Source organism: Oryctolagus cuniculus, chromosome 16 (assembly GCF_964237555.1).
Source record: "Oryctolagus cuniculus chromosome 16, mOryCun1.1, whole genome shotgun sequence".
In the NCBI taxonomy this organism is placed as follows: Eukaryota; Metazoa; Chordata; class Mammalia; order Lagomorpha; family Leporidae; genus Oryctolagus; species Oryctolagus cuniculus.
Window position 1 is genome coordinate 25817272 of NC_091447.1, and position 19748 is coordinate 25837019.

The window sequence follows — 19748 nt, forward strand, 5'->3', positions numbered from 1 at the left end:
TCCTGGTTGCTCCTCTTCAGTCCAGCTCTCTGCTGTGGCCCGGGAGGGCAGTGGGGGATGGCCAAAGTGCTCGGGCTCCTGTGCCCGCATGGGAGACCAGGAAGAAGCACCTGGCTCCTGGCTTCGGATTGGCAAAGCGCCGGCCTTGGCGGCCGTTTTGGGGGTGAACCAACGGAAGGAAGACCATTCACTCTGTCTCTCTCTCTAACTCTATCTGTTATATAAATAAATTAATTGATTAAAATTTAAAAAAAGAAAAAAAATGAAAGGTAAGTGTCTGCTGGCATAGGTTCAGCAACACAAGAATGTTAGGCCAGATAACTCCAGTACTTTGATTGTCCTTAGACAAATGCTACCAATCTGGGTATCACACCCTAGCAAAAATAAGGAAGAAACAGAGAAGTGGCAGCTGAATCTTTTTTGTGAGAATGGCAAATGTTTGCCTAGGTGAAACCAAAGCTGACTTTGTTTTATTTCCCATTGGCAAAGTTAGCTCTTACAGCTATCCCAAGAAGAAATGAAGAGCAAGAGCCAAATACACAATTGCCATAAATCATTTAAATGTATTATCTCAGATGGGCACACTGCTACTCCAAAGTTGTGACACTGGTATCAAGAAAATTAGGCTAACAAACTGTCTCAAATGATATACAGCTTCTTTTACTGTTTTCTCAATTTCATATTTATAGAGAATAAAAGCAGACTATCCTACTAATGCCAACCAAGGATCCCTTCTGACATTTTAACAATCTTACACATGAACCAGAGGTATTTTCAATAAAAACCTCTGTTTAGAAGTCTTCATTTAAAAAAAAAAAAAAACCCACAAGGATAAAAAGAAGGGCTTTACCACATTATCTCAGTGACATCTCCAGTTTCTGGTTGCATGACGTCAGTTAACCTTCTGAAAAATCAACTAAAGTTACAAATTTCCCTATTAATTAACATCATTTAACCAATACATATTAGCCAGTCTTTATAAACTCATTAAAAGATTTTTTAATTTGTTAGTCTTACCTCAAGTATGCACCATACAAGAAGAACAATCCCATCATTAGTCCATTTAAAATAAAAATTACAGCAACGTAAAAGCAAGCAGGATCTCCCAATCCTTTGAAAAGACACAGATTATTCAGTATTTAATATACATGACTATAAAGCAACTGGGCATAATAATTAACTCTGTGTTTTGTAATCAAGAGTTTATGAACTTGCTGAAAGCATTTACTTTCCACACTGCTCTCTTTAATACAACATTGCCACCCCCATATGAGATATTGCTTAGTCACTTTTATATCTTACACTTTATAAAGGTTACTCAACACTTTCCCTCATGAAGTACTATAGTACTGTAATGATTGTTGGAGCTTCATGTTAATTTAGGTGATACTGCTATCTGCAGGTACTTACTGAATTCCCAGAGAAAAGTCACCACGTGTTTCTTTTCTGCGAGGCTCCAGAATGAGTAAGATAGAGTCCCTAACCTCAAGGAGCAGCTTTAGTTTACATGAAACGAGACAGCTATTTCTGTTCATTAGTATGCATGGTAAAATGGTAATACATGCATTCCAGTATTTAAGATTATTTGCTTGTGTGTAGCACTTACTATGTGCTTTATAATCATCATCTCACATAATTTTCAAAACAAATATATGAATTAGTTTATAAGAAAATACTTTTTTATGGTTGAAAAACAGAAGGTAGAAAACTTAAGTAACTTGCAAAAGTTATTTGGCTCTAATTGGTTTAAGCCAAGAGCTGAAATGTGGCCTTTCTGATTCCTTCTACGTCTCTGACAAACACATTCAATCTGTCCCAATAACTTCTTCTGTTTTATCTACCCCTCTTCAATACTGGACCAACTAATGTTCTTTTTTCTCAGGACACGTATTCTCCAGAAGGAAATTCTTCCACTTCCATAGCTCCAATTACCTATATAAAGATGACTCCAAGTCTATACTCAGCCCAGAACTTTATTCTTTTTCCTTATGTACCCAGGTAGCCACTTGACATTTTCACATTGAGGTCTCTCAGGAACGCCAAACTCATACATACAGGTGAGATGCGGCATTTCAAACCTGCTGCTTTCCAAATGTGCTTACCTTTCAAAAGGACTCAGTGAAGTCAGAGACCAAGCACTGTTACAGGATTCTTCACCCTCCTTTTCCTTCCATTAACCAGTTACCAAGTCTTGTCCATTTCACTTCCAAAATCCCCCGTCTCCAATGCAGGCACTCCCCAGTTATCTTTCCTGCAACTGTCTGCAGAGAGTACAACAGCCTCCTACTTGGCCTCACTGACCACACTTCTGTCCTCACTGCTGTAAACCGTCAACAGCCCTCTTAGTGCCCGCTCCATGCAGCGGAGGCCCCCCGACTCACTGGGAACTTCACAAATATCTTATCTGTCTATGTGCAGGTTGGGTGTTCTATCCTCCTTTCAGACCGAGTCATTACAGAATCTCCATCTTCTCATTACATTTTCTTCACTCCTTTAATTTTCACCAAAAAAGCATCATTGCCCCCTCAAACGCCCTCTTCCCAGTGCTATTTTAAATGTTATGAAGATCAACTGAGAGCATCAGTGGGAATGTAAGGGAAACATAGCCTCAGTGTTTATAGTTAATACTATAGCTCGCTTTAGCTGAATGTTACTATAAACAAGCCCATAAAAATATATGTATAAAATATAGTAAATAATCATGTCATGGAGGTTTTGAAGAAATAGAAAAAATAGTCATGAAAATGTTATCCGAAGAGATGTGTGAGGCTTTCCACCAGGGTCTCAAGTAACAGCATCGTATTAGGAGTAGAAAAGGGCTCAGTTGCAAACACAAATAGAAATAAACATTACATGTCCTGGAATCTGTCAGACGATCCCAGCATGGTTCTGTGACAAAGACACCAATGAAGATTTATAGAAAGTGACTGAGTAAAACTACGTATGGACAGGGAGCATATAAAAAAAGCATTATTTCTAAATCAATCTATGTCATATATCTGATTTGCAAATATGGATGCAGAACTAAATCAATAAATTGACTATTCCATTGGACTGCTTAATACGAGTTTAATAAGGTTACCCCAAAAACGTTTTATTGCATCTCCTCTTCTGAAATGGAAAACTGACTTCTACTTGATTACCTTACACTGAGTTATATTAATACTTAAACTAATTCTAAATTTACACTCAAGCTAGTAAGTCCATAGTCTTCCAACTAAACTACCTTAAAACAAATACATTCAGTTCTAGGGTATCTCAAAGAAAAAAAATTAACCATTTTGCCACCCAATGTTTATGAAAACCCTAATGATTAACACAGCAGGATTTTAAGAGGACACATGCCTTCACAGCTTTGAACTTCATTAAGAGGTTCTATCCTGGTGACATTCCAGCAGGTCTTAGCTTCTAGCCCAAACAAATTCATTATTCCCATGAATGTGCGATACCAGAAAGCTAAGATTACCTACAAAAAGATAAAAACAAAAAGAGATAAGGGAAGAAAATATATTCTCTTCACAGTAACAATTTTACCAAAATGTCATTTTATCATGATCACCTTTGACATCATAAACTTTTTTTTTTTTTTTTTTTTTTTTTTTTTGACAGGCAGAGTGGACAGTGAGAGAGAGAGACAGAGAGAGAAAGGTCTTCCTTTGCCGTTGGTTCACCCTCCAATGGCCGCCGCTGCGGCCGGTGCACCGCGCTGATCCGATGGCAGGAGCCAGGAGCCAGGTGCTTTTCCTGGTCTCCCATGGGGTGCAGGGCCCAAGCACCTGGGCCATCCTCCACTGCACTCCCTGGCCATAGCAGAGAGCTGGCCTGGAAGAGGGGCAACCGGGACAGAATCCGGCGCCCCAACCGGGACTAGAACCCGGTGTGCCGGCGCCGCAAGGTGGAGGATTAGCCTGTTGAGCCACGGCGCCGGCTGACATCATAAACTTTTAACAAGTTTATTTTTATTTACTGAATAATCATTTTTAAAATTATATATTGGGGCAGGTATTTGGCCTAGCAATTAAGACGTTGTCTGGGATACCCACAGCCCATGTTGGACTACCAAGATTTAAAACCAGCACTGGCCCTGGTCCCTGGTCCCAGTTTCCTGCTAAGGGACACCTAAGGGCTGCTGTAGTTGATTCCAAGCTGCCCACATGGGACACTCGAATTTAGTTCCTGGCTCCTGGCTTCAAGTCTGGCCCAGAGTGAACCAGATGACAGGAGCATTCTCTCTCTCTCCCCCTCTCTCTGCCTCTCAAATAAACAAAATCAATATAAAATGTATTAAATATATAATACAAAGATGCCTCAAAAAGTTCATAGGAAGTAGAATTAAAGATAACCTTATTTTGGTGCAAAAAATTTTAAAATCTATGAATATTAAGGTCTTCCAAAAGTTCATGAAAATAGGGATCATGTAAAAACTATGCATGCATTTAATAATATTTTTACAGCAAAGTAAACTTTTTTAAAACATTGATTTATTTGAAAAGCAGAGAGACAGAAAGATAGCTTCTACCCACTGGTTGGTTCACTCCCCAAATGCTCACAATAGCCAGAAGTAGGCCAGGCTGAATCCAGGAAGCAAGAAGACCACTTCGGTCTCCCACATGGGTGGCAGGAACCCAAACACTTGAGCCACTATCTGCTGCTTCCCAGTTGCATTAGCAGGATGCTGAATCAGAGCCAGAGAGTAGCTGGGACTTAAACAGGTACTCTGATGTGGGATGTGGGCATTCCAATTAGAAGCTTAGTCTGCTATGCCACAACATCAGCCCCTACACTTATCATTTAATTCATTTTCCCACAAACTTTCTGATATTCTTATACTTAACTCTAAGAATAAGTATACTATATGTTTAAAAAGCATATGTATTTATAGTGTACAAGTCACATACATATTATATATAATAAGCTCTAATATAAATAATAGTAACTATAAAATCAAATATAAACATATGAGAAAGTGATTAACAGAAAAATATGGACTTACAGAAATATTCCATAACATTTCATTTAGATCCCTGAATTTCTTTCTTTTTTAAAAAAATGTTGGCAAATACAGTTTTTTAAAAAATTATTTGAAAGGCAGAGTTACAGTGAGGACAGAGGGGAAGAGGGAGGGATAGATCTTCCATTTGCTGGATCATGCCCCTGACTGCTGCAATGGCCAGCACTGGGCCAGGTCGAAGCCAGGACCCAGGAGTTTCACCTCCAACATTGGTGGCAGGGACCCAAAAACTTGGGCCATCTGCCACTGCTTTTCCCAGGCTATTAGCAGGAAGCTGGGTCAGAAGTGGAGTAGCTGGGACAGGAACCAGTGCCCATATGGATTGCCAGCAGTGCAGGCTGCAGCTTTTCCCATTATGCCACATGCCACTCCCTGAATTTATTTCTTCATAAAATAAATCATTTTAAAAAGCTAGAATGGAATGCATAATAGCTCCTGTGCCCAATAAAACCTTGAATGAGCAGATTTAATTAACAAATTCTTCCCAATGTATAATCCACTTCTTAAAATTCTAAGACTACCAAAAAAACCCAAGATGTTCACAAGTGGGAAAGTTTCTTCAAAACAACTATTTATAAAAATAATGTGAATTTGGGCTGGTGCTGTGGCACAGCAGGTTACAGCCATGGCCTGCAGCACCAGCATCCCACATGGGCATTGTGTTCAAGTCCTGGCTGTTCCACTTCCGATCCAAATCCCTGCCTAAGCAAATGGGAGAGAAGCAGAGAATGGCCCAAGTCCTTGGGCCCCTACACCCATGTGGGACACCTGGAAGAAGCTCCTGGCTCCTGGCTTCCACCTGGCCTAGCCCTGGCTGTTGTAGCCATTTGGGGAGTGAACCAGTACATAGAAGATCAATTCTCTCTCTCTATCTCTTCTTCTCTCTCTCTGTATCTCTGTCTTTCAAACAAATAAACAAATCTTTTAAAAATAATGTGAAATCAGGGCCGGCGCCGCGGCTCACTAGGCTAATCCTCCGCCTAGCGGCGCCGGCACACCGGGTTCTAGTCCCGGTCGGGGCGCCGGATTCTGTCCCGGTTGCCCCTCTTCCAGGCCAGCCCTCTGCTGTGGCCAGGGAGTGCAGTGGAGGATGGCCCAGGTGCTTGGGCCCTGCACCCCATGGGAGACCAGGAGAAGCACCTGGCTCCTGGCTCCTGCCATCGGATCAGCGCGGTGCACCGGCCGCGGCGCGCCGGCCGCGGCGGCCATTGGAGGGTGAACCAACGGCAAAAGGAAGACCTTTCTCTCTGTCTCTCTCTCTATCCACTCTGCCTGTCAAAAAAAAAAAAAAAAAAAAAAATGTGAAATCATTGGGAAAAATCATAAGGAATTGAAAAGAAAAACCTAAACTTAACCACTTTTAATATTTTGTTAATCATCCTTCCCCTCATCTCCCTAGGTACTTAAAATATGGAGCTAGAATTATTCAATATTATGTAATGAGATTCTATTATGGATGTTAATGTGGTATGTATCACTAAATAACATCATAAGCATCTTTTCACATTAAGAAAGTACAGATTAACCATTTTGTCACTCCACTTGAAAAAATTGATATTCTGCTAACATTTGTGTATACCAAGAGCTAGCACATCAAATACGCTTGCTAAATCTAGAATCATCCCTGTGTCTGGGATGAGCAGGACACAGCAAGAAAAGCACGGTTCTGAAGCCAGAACTGAGCCAAATCCTGACTCTGCAAGTGATGGTCTCTGCGGCCCCCAGCAATCCGTGAGCCTCTGAAGCTCAATTACCTCATCTCCCCAGAGTTCAGTAAGAGCCCCTTGAAGAGAGAGGGGAGGTTAGTACTTGCACATAAAGCGCTCCCATACAATAAGCATTACATGCGTTACCTTTTTCAAAATATTGTTTTAAACTTGCATTTTTAGCTTTAGATGATAAATTAACCTCCTTGTGAACACAAACAGTATGAGTATACAATTCAGCACTGTAATACTATACAGGGTTGACGACAAATCTAGATCTTCTCAATTTTGTATCTATTTTTGTATCTATTCCTTGTGAAAGTAAGATTGAAGAGAACTCCTTGTTGCCTGTACTTTCAACTGAGCCAAGTTATTTATCCTAGGCAGGTCTGCACTGGGCAGCTGTTACTATCATAAATCACATACAAACCTTACAGACATCAAAGCAGAAATAGATACTGGGAACCTACAAATACTCGAGCCAATGGGTCAAACAAGAACTCTTATAAGAAAATGGAGGGGCCGGTGCTGTGGCGTAGCCGATAAAGCCACTGCCTGTGGTGCCTGCGGCATCCCATATGGGTGCCGGTTTGAATCCTGGCTGCTCCACTACTGATCCAGCTCTCTGCTGTGGCCTGGGAAAGCAGTAGAAGATGGCCCAAGTCCTTGAGCCCCTGCACCCAAGTGGGAGACTCAGAAGAAGCTCCTGGCTCCTGGCTTTGGATCTACGCAGCTCCAGCTGTTGCAGCCAATTGGGGAGTGAACCAGCAGATAGAAGACCTCTCTCTGTGTCTCTCTCTGCCTCTCCTTCTCTCTCTGTGTAACTCTTTAAAATAATAAATAAATCTTAAAAAAAAAGAAAATGGAAAATACTTTGAACTGAATGAGAGTGAAAGAACAACATTTATGTAACACAAACATCTGCTTTTGGGAAGATGGAGTACGTGTACTTTTCCATAAGAATAACTAAAAACCCTCTGACTTATGTATAATTCAAGCAGAAGAAGATTCTGGAGGGTGAAGATATGGTAGACAGGACCCAAATAACAACACAGTTCCAGGTTTCCTGGGCTTTCTCTTTCTTTTTGCTCCATTTTCTCAGATGGAATGGTAACGAGGAAGGCGAAACAGAAACTTTAACAGCACTGCTGTAGTCTGAATGCATCCCCTCTGATGCAGGTTGAAACCTCATGGCAAATGTTGATGTTATTAATAGGTAGGGACTTAAAGAGGTGCTTAGTCCATGGGGTCCAGCTGACATGTGTGACAAAAACACAAAAGCAATTCAGTGAAACGAAGACAGCATTTTCAACAAATAGTACTGGACCAACTGGACATCCACAGACAGAGAAACAAAAAGAACCTTGACCTAAAATTAACCCAAAATGGATTACAGAATTCCACGTAGAACACCAAACTCAAACACTTAGAAAAAATACAGGAAAAAAGTATTTAGCATCTACGGCTAGAACTTAAACAAAAGCATGATCTACTCGGGGGGGAGGGGTGGAATTTTACAAATTTGAGTTCATAAAATGTTGCACACAAAAGACCCTGCTTAAGAGATGAAAGGCAAACTACAGACTGGGAGGACATATCTGCAGAGCACATATCTGACAAAGAGCTAGTATCCAGAATATATAAAGAACACAATAAGATGCAACATTAAAGTAACAATCCACAAAGACAATGAACAAAAGACATGAAGATACAGTCCATGCAGAGTGTATACAGATGGCAAATAAGTATGAGAGATGCTCAATATCAGCAATCATCAGGGAGCTGCACACTGAAACCTCAGTGAGATGTCACTGCACACTCACAGAAATAATGGCATCACCAACTGCAGGTGAGGATGCGGAAAAACCTAATTTTGGTTGTGTTCGGGTTCTATCTATTGACTACCTTGTATGTGCCACAAAGAAATCAGCACAGCTTCATTCGTTCACAAATACTACACTGAATGAACCCTCATCCCAGCAAGATTTTGTGAAGAAATTCAAAAGCTGGCTCTTTATATAGAAATGTGATCCTGAAAGGGAAAAACAGAGTTGGAGAAAAACCTTCTTTCAAGATTTACTATTAAGACAGCGCATTACTGGCATACATAGAGACATACATATGAACAGAATCCAGAAACTAATCCTTACCTAATTTCCAACAAACACGCCAAGGCAATTCAGTGGGGAAAAGACAGTTACCACAAAAGAGCACACAGAAATGCTCTGGCATTATAAAAATGTTTTATAACTAAGTTGCAGGAATGGCTATATAATTTCATACATTTGTCAAAACTCAAAGAACCGTGCACGAAAAATGAACACACTTTTATTACATGTAAGTTATACCCCAACAAAGCTGATTAAAGACAGAAAGAAGCCAGAGTGAAAGTATGTTCAGCATGTGTCATTAAGGAGTACTATACAAAATATATTAATTATGCCAACAAACCAATGAAAAAAACTACCACCAAATAGGTGACAAGGATTTCTTCAGGATATTGATAGAACAAATCCAAGTCTCTATTACACACGAAAATATGCTCAACCCACAAATAAAGAGGAAAGCACAAATTACAAGAAGCATATCATAGCGCTTAAAAGAGCAGGAATCCTAAGGCTGAATAATTCAAAACATAATAAGGACACGAGAGAAAGTGGATTCACCAACACAATTGTGTGGATTGCAGCATTTACTTCAGAAGCCATTGTCAACATCTGGTAAGCTGACAAAGCACGTGCTCTGTAACACAGCAGTCCCACTTCCAGGTACGCAGCCTAGAAAAAATCTTGCACACAGAACGTACACAAAAGAATGTACATTCTAGAACTGTTTGTAATGGAAAATTGGAACTAATAAGCCATAAATAAGGAATGTATACATCTTGGGATTCATACAATGGTTAAAATTAAAGATGTTTATGTGTACATATGTACACATACACAGAGTTCAAAAATGTTGAGGAAAATTTATAATGACACATTTAGTACGAGAATATTTATGTGGAGTTCAAAAACAAAATACACAAACCATCCTTGACTTGGATGAGACTGGATGAATATATACATCATATTTACATTAACAATAGTTGTATGAAGGGGAAAGGAGCAAACTCTACTGAAAAGCAGAACAAAAGTGACTTTAACTATACTTACAATGTTGAAATTATTTAGAAACATCTACAGCAAAAATTATGAAATTTTAGCATTTCTTTCTTCTACAAGGTTGATCACACACATTTGAATATTATTCTCTAAGTTTCTATAATTTAAAAAATTCAAACTCAAAAGAATAATAATTTTTAAAGAGTAAAATGATGAAGTAACTTTAAACTAATCCTCTGGGTTTTGAAACTCAAAAGTAGTGTTTACCATGATGTCTAATTTAGCATTTATCTCAAGTTCACAGATTGAGTTTATTAAATTCTTTGGCTGTTGTTTTCATTTCTAGATTCTGTAGACTACTATAAAAACCACATTTTTTAGCCTAAGCACTGGAAGATAGTCATGGATTTCTGGCTATGTGACTAAATAAATCTTGCTTTCTAAATGGAACTCCAAGGCCACTGGTCCGCTCATCACTTTCACCATGCTTTCCGGCATGTTTCAAGCTCATAGACCATCCCAATTCAGAACACTTGTTGGCTCCCACTACTCTCTTCCACTCACCCTGTCATTACTTCCACACCAAGATTTATTTGCTGAGTTCCTGTGTGTACAACTCCTGAGGTCTCAGTTCTACGAGAACTTCTGACACTCTTTCAAGGACCAATCGGTAAACCTGACTCCCTTCTTTCTTTGCACCATCATCATGCCTACTACTTTTATATAAGAAGAATCACTCTGCAAACAGTATTTGTCTCAAAACAGTACTCACCTCTGGGTAAAGGTGGAAGCGCTTCACTGTATTGATCACAAGGGGATATTCAGTAAGTCTATCATTCATAATCATCCACAGTCCTTCCAAAAAGGAAGGGGCTTCAATGATGGTCTTGAAGTAGGAATAATAAAGTCCCTTTTAAAAAAGGCACAGATTATAGTCAATATAAGTAAAACCTGAAAGTATTTTTATAATACTTTTATAATATTTTTATAATGCCTGCTTCTGAGGCTCACAACTGCAGGGTACTGGAAAGGGCGTTATGTTGCGGTGTCATTCCAGCACAGAGAACAGTGCCATTAGGCCTGCAAAGTGTTCTGTAGTGAAAATCAAGGAAACTTAAGAATCATGCTGCTTTCCTCAACCATTTTCTGCTTTCCCTTAAAGATCTAAAAGCAAATAAAGAATCACATTGTTTATAATACACTCTTCCAGAATAAAAAAAATTAAAAATAATTTTCAATTCTACTCCTTCCTGCCTCAGCCAACTACTTTGTTTTTGGATAGATCAGGCAACACTAGTAGATACTAAACTGAAGAGTTTAGCTGATGTCTGAAAAGCTATTTTCTCACAGTTTTGATAAGCAAAATATGAATTCATATAAGCACTTTCCTTTCTGCTTGGGAGAACAATAAGATAATTCAACAATGAAAGGATTATCTAACATGCAAAAAGCCCTAGTTTAGGGAAATGTAAGTTTTTATTAATAACAGCTATTGCTTTTGTCCCAAGTACCATACTGTGTGCTCCCATTCACCATCTCATTTCATTGTCACTAATGCCCTGAGTTAGCATTATTTCTGCTTAACAAACAAGATTACTAGTCAGAGAGATGACTGACTAGTCTTCATACGACAAAGCACAGGGTTGCTGTCTGAATCCAGGGATCAGTCCGTCACCAAATCTACACCTGCCATTGCCACACTATGTATTTTAGTAACAGTTTATATCCTTTTGGGGGAAATGATACCTTTAAAGTATTCAAATGACATTCTTCAAAGTTTTACAGGGCAATAGAGAGGAAAATCAAAAAGGAGTAATTCAAGTGCCCTAGAACAGGTAAACTCATAAATGGAAAAGTAGAAACAGTGTCATTCACCAAAAATTTATTTAAGTTCTGAATAAATCTCTATCTTATAGTCTTAGTATTATTAGACCACGAATTAATTCTTTAGAAGAAAGAACTTAACCATTTCAGTGCGAAAAGTCATCTCTCGTTCCAAAGATGAGAGGTGAGAAAAATGACGGTCATTTTCAAAAAGAGTTACTAAATGTATCCTAGGGAAAAAATGAAAGACCATATTATAAAAAGTATAGCTTTCAAAACTAGTACTAAAATAACTAAGTTACAGATAAGCAAAATAAGGAGACCACTAAAAGGAAAATCAATTTTTTAATACATATTAAGGTAATTTTAAAATCTGCTTAGTCATTTTTATATTTTTAGGTATTCGCAACCAAGCACAGCACACATTTGAAATTCCTCAGTCACTGGTTCTTAAACTTAATTGTACATCCCAAATCCCTGGATCTCTCCACTCTTCCTCCCACCCTTGGGCTCTACATCAGAACAGAACAAAAGATTCTAATTATATTTGGGAAATACCTCTGTAAGTATTGAAAAGCACTCAGAATATAATTTTAAAGTTACTTCAAATTAAAGCACTTTTTTGATAACTACACTATATTTTAAAGGGCCGAGTTTCATGGCAGCCCTACTTCTAACATCAAAACCCCCTGTAGACTTGATGGTCACAGCAGCACTGTCCCAGCAGAACATGGAGCAGACCCTCTACCGCCCAAGATTTAGAATCCCTGAGCTCAGGTAGAAATGGAAATACTCCAGAGGAAAAATATTAAAATTTTACCTACAATTTTTACAGATATCTTGTTCAAAATAAGGTACGTACATCTGCACACTGAAAGGCTCAAAAATCATTAAATCCTATGGGTGGTTGTTACTAAAACTTTACCTCTAAACTTACATGAGTAACAACACATAGTTACTATAAAATGGGAAGTGTTTTAGATGAAACCAACAGACAAAAACCACCAGAAAATCTAGATATATAAAGAAATACAGTGGTGAATTCTTTGGTAAATCAAAAATATTTTAGTGTGTAACTCAATACTCCCCTAATGCATCTATTTAGTAAATGCTGCTTCACTATGAGGTTTATAAAATACAAGCTCAGGCACATTGGGAGGTTCTGTGCACACAGCTACAAGTTTTACTATATGCAAACAGTGATGGCAATTTTTACTACAACTGTCTATTTCAAACTGAAAGTAAATCTTACCAGTGTAGAAGTCCCACAAAGGCAGCTGGAAAAAGAATTTTTAAAAAAGTCATTAAAACCTGCTTTACTATAAAATACCTTTAAAACAAGTACTTCAAATGCAGTTGCTTAGAGAGCGCACACAAAGCAGGAGGCCTGGAAAACAGCAGCAGGGCAAGTTATGAACTGTGTTGACCTCTGCTGGGGCCACTGGACATTTACACAAAGGCTGGAAAGGTTTATGCATCCCACTAGGTAACGTGTAAAAGGATCAAATTATGGGTGACTCTGCCCTTTCCATGATTCTTCAATGTCTTCTTCTCTCGTCTCCTTCTCTATTCCTTTACACAAGATTTTTTAAAGAAGTGAATATGCTATGCTCAGCTAGATTCTTTCAGAAAAAGACTAGCCAACATCAGCCACCCGAGACCACTTTCCCTCTGCTCATGAAAGACCCATTAAATGCAGGAGATCATTTCCTGGGCGGCACGTGTGAGAGCCCCATTGTGCAGCTCAAACCTTGATGAACTGGCAGCTCTCTGCCCTAGATGGCCCAGAACACTCCCACCATGAGGCTGTGCTAGGGAGACAAGGCACAGGGCTTTCCAAGAAGCTGCAAACCCAGCCTGTCCCCTCTGGCAGCTGGCAGCTGCTTGATTTCAAGGGTAGCATGGAGACGGGGACGGGGAGGAACAAGTTGAAGTGCCACAAATCCCACTGTTCTTACAGCGGTTCAGCAGTTGTTCTTGAATTAATACTCTTTTTTTTAAATAAGGATTTATTTATTTATTTGAAAGTCAGAGTTACAGAGAGAGAGAGAGAGAGAGCGTGCTCCAGAGTCAGAGCCAGAAAGAGAGAGCCAGAGAGAGAGAGAGAGAGAGAATATGAACCTTCCATCTGATGGTTCACTCCCCAATTGGCCGCAAAGGCCGGAGCTTGCCAATCCGAAGCCAGGAACCAGGGGCCTCCTCCAGGTCTCCCACATGGGTGCAGGGGCCCAAGGACTTGGGCCATCTTCTACTGCTTTTCCAGGCCACAGCAGAGAGCTGGATCAGAAGAGGAGCAGCCAAGACTTGAACCAGCGCGCATATGGGATGCCGACACTGCAGGCAGCAATTCAACCTGCTACGCCACAGCGCCAGCCCCTTGAATTAATACTCTAGATTGTTGTGAACCTACGTTTAATTTCCAGAGTTATAGGGCTAGCACCACAGCATAGCCGGTTAAGCCACAGTCTGCAGTTCCAGCATCCCATATGGGAGCCGGTTTGAGTCCTAGCTGCTCCACTTCTAATTCAGCTCTGGGCTAATGTGCCTGCACCCACATAAGAGACTCAGAAGAAGCTCTGGAAGCTCCCGGATTCTGCCTTTAGCCTGGCCCAGACCCCGCAGTTGCAGCCATTTGGGGAGTGAATCAGTGGATGGAAGATCTCTGTGTGTGTCTGTCTCTCTTTCTCTGTGACTCTGACTTTCAAATCAATAAATATATGCTTTTTAAAGTTTTATTTATCTACTTGATAGTCATAGTTACAGATAGAGAGAGGGAGCGGCAGAGAGAGAGGACTTCCATCCATTGGTTCACTCCCCAAATAGTGGCAACAGCCGGAGCTGGGCCAATCCAAAGCCGGGAACCAGGAGCTTCTTCTAGGTCTCCCACACGGATGCAGGGGCCCAAGCACCTGGGCCATCTTCTACTTTTTTTTCCAGGCCATATTAGGGATCTGGATCAGAAGTGGAACAGCTGGAACTTGAACTGGTGCCCATATGGGATGTTTGCACCGCAGGTGGAGGCTTAATCTACTATACCACTGCGCCTGCCCCATAAATATATCCCTTAAAAAACAAAATAATTTTCAAAGTTATGAAAAGTCAATTTTCATAATTTTCCAAGTATTTACACTATCATTCGGAGGAGTGAATTTGCTGGGTTATTCCATAAGTCCTTCTGCCCCTCCAAGATTTTATAATGGTATGCATATGGTTTTCCCAAATACTTGGCAAATTATCTTACAAAACTACCAATATTAACCCCCTAAAAAGTTTTAGTTAGCCTAGTTGGCTAACAAAATAAATACAAATTAATTCAATAAAGAAGTTTAAAAATTGAATCATGCTTCTCTTGCTCTTTTTCCTAAATGATTAACCACTTTTCTTTAAACCAGGATGGGCAAGTTATTGCCTATGGCTTGTTTCTATATTATCTGCAAGGTAAAAATGGTCCACATTTTAAAAGTTATAAAAGTTATAAAAGACAAAAAGTTATAAAAGACAAAAAGATAAAGATGAAAATGCAACAGACACTGCATGCAGCCTGACAATCTGAAAATATTTACTCCCAGGCTCTTTACAGAAAAATATGCATATTCACTATATATAAAAATTATTTCTATCGATTACACTCTGAACCACTCAAATGAAACTTTATACCTTCAGGGGGCAGTGCTGTGGTACAGCAGGTAAAGCTGCTGCCTGCAGTGCCAACATCCTATATGGGCGCCAGTTCAAGTCCTGGCTGCTTCATTTCCGATCCAGCTCTCTGTTCTGGCCTGGGAAAGCAGTAGAAGATGGCCCAAGACTTTAAGTCCCTGCAACCACATGGGAGACCCAGAAGAAGCTCCTGGCTCCTGGCTTTGGATTGGCCCAGCTCCAGGCAATTTGGGTAGTGAAACAGTGGATGAAGATCTCTTTCTCTCACCCCTCCTCCTCCCTTTTTCCCTCTCACTGCCTCAGCCTTCTGTAACTCTGCCTTTCAAATAAATAAATAAGTCTTATTAAAAAAAAACTTCATACCTTCACTTTCAACATGAAACAGCTGCCATCTAACAAATCATCAGTCATGTTAGGAGATACAGGGACTGTCCTATTTAACAAAACTTGTACCCCCCTATTCTCCTGACAAGTTATATATACTGGCACAAACACTTAGAAATTATACTTAAGGAAAGGATCAAATATGCTGTCAAATACATCGACCTTTCCAACAATCCCGCCCCCCACATTTTTGGGTCTCTGGAAAACGGCAGCATCGCAGTGCCAATACTCCAGACGCACAGTGCTCACCCGCAGCCCTTTACGTTGTGAGGACAACTGCATGCTCCCTCCACCTCCCCTAGAATGTGAACCAGCTCGCACTTCACCAGAACAAAGACCACTGGATGCCAGCGCTCCCAATTTCCAGTTTCTGCACATCACCGCTGCTCTAAATACTTCCCAATATTTTAAGTCTTTTCTATTCTCTATCATCTCACAAGAGAATCTCTCCCCCTTCCACAGTCAGCATCTCAGATTTGTGCCTTTAATTCCATCCTTCTCAAATAACTTAAGACTGTGCTCTCCCTTCTCTTACAGCCTTTCACACTCCAAGATCTTCCCTTTAGATTTTCATTTTCGACCTCGAAACACTTCCTGTGGTCTAACAACCCTTCAAACTGTGAGCCATCACCCCTTCCCATTCAATGACAAGATTTTTGACCACCTCTAATTTCCTGTAAGACTTTAAGTGACCAATGACCTTTCGGTTACCACAATCAAATGGCCTCCTTCATTGTTACAGTTTCCGATTGTTCTACCTGCATTAGACCAGATTCTTACATTTTTTTCTCCTCCCTCATTTTCCATCACACCAACTCTCCCTGTTCCTTAATTTTCTCACCACTCATTTTGTATGCTTAGCTTGCTTTTTCCTTTTCTTCTCATCAACTACATTTAAAAGTTTTCCCCAGGTGCTTTCTCCCTCACCTGCCCCCAACTGTGTCTCCACCTACCCAGTCCTATCAATCTCAGTCAACTCTCACTTTCAACCTCTCCACTCCTATTGTTGCTACCCTTACCAAGGCCATTATTGGCTGGATTTTAGTGACTGTTTTCCACCTGTTCTTTCCGCTCTCTTTCTCAGTCCATTTCCAGCCCCTTTTATACACTACTGTAGAACTAATCATTTTGAAGCACATTTCTGACTAGGTCACTCTAGAGCCAACAGTGCAAACATACTAAATGCCACTGATTTGTTCACTTTAAAACGGTATAAACACATATGTATTTTTTGGAAACGCGAAAAGAATGACAGACACGAAGACACAAAGACAGTGCTCCTGCTGACTGGTTCTCTTCCAAATGCCTGCCACAGCAGGGCTGAGCCAAAGCTGGGAGCCAGGAACTCAATTCAGGTCTCCTCTCCGTGTGGGTGGAGGAAACCCAATTACCTGAGCCATCACTGCCTGTCTCCTAGTTATGTGATTTCATCACATTTAAAGGCAATCAGTGCCTTCCCATGGAATGAAGTTCAAATGCCTTAGACCTGGGCTTCAATTAGCCTGTCCGCGGCTGGTCCAGGCCAATCTTTTCAACTCACTTCCTACTTCCTTTTCTTCTTGTTCCCTTCCTTTCAGCCTAAATTTGCTTTCATGTTCTTCTTTCGTCCACGCGGTTCTAGCAGCCTCTAACACCTGCTGTTCTCAGTGTCACACATCTGAATATCAGCCTTTGGTCACCACCGGAATCCCGCCTGTTCCTGAAAGTCTTCCCAGCCGTCCTTTCCCACTTTCCACCCTAAACGGTAAGTTCGCTTCTTCTGAACTTCCATGACACGTGGTAGTCAGTCAGGTCACTCAGCACAGGCCTTCCAGGAGCCCGCCTCTGCACAGGGGAGCTTGTATTCGGGAGCCTGGCGTCCAGACTACGTTGGTTCCCGCGGTTTGATAAAACCTACACATGAACTTTCCTTAATCATCAAGTACTGACACCAGCTGTCCTCTTACAGTGGAAAAGAAATCACAATAATCTATTTACATTTACCCATGTCTCAATTTACATCTGTAGCCAGGCTGACCACGGACTAGGCTCAAAATCAATTTTTTTGAGACAGCAACAACTTTTGAGTCACTTCTTAAACTATGGAAGACAAGGGAAGTAAACAGAGAAGAAAAACCCTTCAAGTCCTTAAACAAGAAAATTCCCAAATTTTAGGCACTGGAACTCCACGGTAACATGGAAGTGGGTACCAACAGGGCAACAGCACAAGGGTACTTCAAAAAGTTCACGCAAAGCGTAACTAAAAGATATGTTTTTGGTGCAAAATACTTTTTGACAGCCAGAATTGTCTCATATCCCCTATGCATGGGTTTCAATTTTTTGTATCAAAAATAGATTAATCTTTTAATTTTTGAGTGTCTCTCGTGCGTTGTCTATTTTGACCCTGTTTCCATTAATAGCTATTTAAAAAAATTAAAAACTTCGTTTTTATTTAGGATGCGAAAAATCGCCAAGTCTGGCCCACACGATTTAGCCAAGCGTTCTTACGAAGTCATCACTGGCTGCCCCGATTCAGGAAACTCTGCCGAACGACACGGGGATGACCACTGTGTCCCCAACCCCTGCCAAGGGAGAACCAAGGGTGCTGGGGACTCCCGGCGAGCCCGCAGCCGCGCACCCACGGGCGCTGGCTGGGTTGCAGGGTCTCCTTCAGGACTCGCGGAAAGCGCTGCCGACACCGCGGGTCTGCGGGCCCCTGCGCCGCCGAGCCCCGCTCCGCTCACCTATGCTGAGGGTGGTCCTGTTCGAGAACCGACGCATCTGCAAGACGAGCACCTTTTCGCGGAGCAGCTCCAGGAAGCAGTTGAGGAACTGGAAGCGGCCGAGGAGAAGCGTCCTGGCGACCACCTCCAGCTGCAGGCAATTTTGCGCGTTCAGGTTTCGGGTCCTCCGCGGCGAGTACTCCCGGGAGCCCCCCGGCAAGTTCCCGCCGCCTACGGGCGGAGGCGGAGGAGGCTGCGAGGGCGGCTCGGGCTTTTCCACCGCCGCCTTCTTCCCCTCCTCCATCTCCGGCTCCCCGGCTCCCGTGGCCCGGCGCCGACGCCTCGACTGCACCGGGCGGGCTTGAGACGGCTCTGCAGCCGCTTCTCTGAGCTTATTCCTCGTTTGCCCCACCATTTTCTCATAGTCCCTGTGCGGGTGGAGCTGGGGCACTGTCCGGCGCGGGCCCAGCCGCGCCCGGCGAGGTCCGGAGCCTCAACGACTTGTCGGCGCCGCCGTTGCCGGCGGCCCGGTTGTCAAGGCGACGGCGAAACGCGGAGCGGGGCGTGCGATCCCAGCTGCCCGCGCGGCGCCCCACGGCGCAGCCTCCGCGCACAGCGCCGCGCGCGCCCGCCCCAGCGCCGCCGCCGCCGCAGCCGCGCAGTTTGGGGGCCGCGCGAGGAGACGTCTCTGTCCCATCATGCCTTTCCTCAAGTTCAGGTCGAACCCCTGCGACATTATCAAAAAGGTCATCAAACGAGGTTATGAACGTGGCCCAGCGGCTGAGGCCGGGGCACTGGATGACGCCCGTGTGCCCTGCGGGAACAGGGCTCAGGGAATCCGTCCGTTCTCAAGCGAGTTGTTTCCTCAGAATTACTCGGCTCCTGAAGCGCTGTGCCCAGTGCTCTCAACGCCTTCCTGAGCCGGAGGCCACCGAAGACCAGCTAAGAGGGGGCGCTTGGTCCCGCAGCCCCCGCCCAGCGCCCTGGCGGCCGCTGTCGCAGCCGTGCCTTTGGGGTCCACACCACCCTTTTGGGCTAGGGTGGATTGTCCGCCCCTTCAGAACCGTGGCTCACGGCGGCCTGATTAATTTTCCCGGTGCATCACCACTTAGAGATTTCCGTAGCTCCCACAGCCCCGAGCAAGTGCGGTGCAGACTCCCTGGCTTGCTCATGAATGTAATGTAAGTTGCCCCCAAGCTACCTTTGCCACGTCGATTCCCACTTCCTTGCACAGAAATCTTCCTGTCCATCGCTCCAAGTGAGGTGCACGGTTAGATTTATTTGTATATTGTCATCATGTTATGCATTACCTCTATTATTGAACAGTAGTTTATGTTCTTGGTTCATTAGTTAACTGAGA

The 19748-nt window shown here is 42.3% G+C and overlaps 1 protein-coding gene across 1 annotated transcript in view; it reads right to left on the reverse strand.

Moving 5' to 3' along the window:
- The window catches only part of LOC100341431 (probable C-mannosyltransferase DPY19L2), a 94039-nt gene extending 75106 nt beyond the window's left edge, over positions 1 to 18933 (reverse strand). Inside the window, 7 exon segments of the mRNA XM_008261630.4 lie at positions 1018 to 1111; positions 3346 to 3466; positions 10594 to 10731; positions 11788 to 11875; positions 12898 to 12922; positions 18410 to 18737; positions 18740 to 18933. Of these exon segments, the coding sequence (XP_008259852.2) occupies positions 1018 to 1111; positions 3346 to 3466; positions 10594 to 10731; positions 11788 to 11875; positions 12898 to 12922; positions 18410 to 18737; positions 18740 to 18811 (866 nt within the window). The 5' untranslated portion in view covers positions 18812 to 18933.
- Positions 18934 to 19748: the final 815 nt, after the last annotated feature.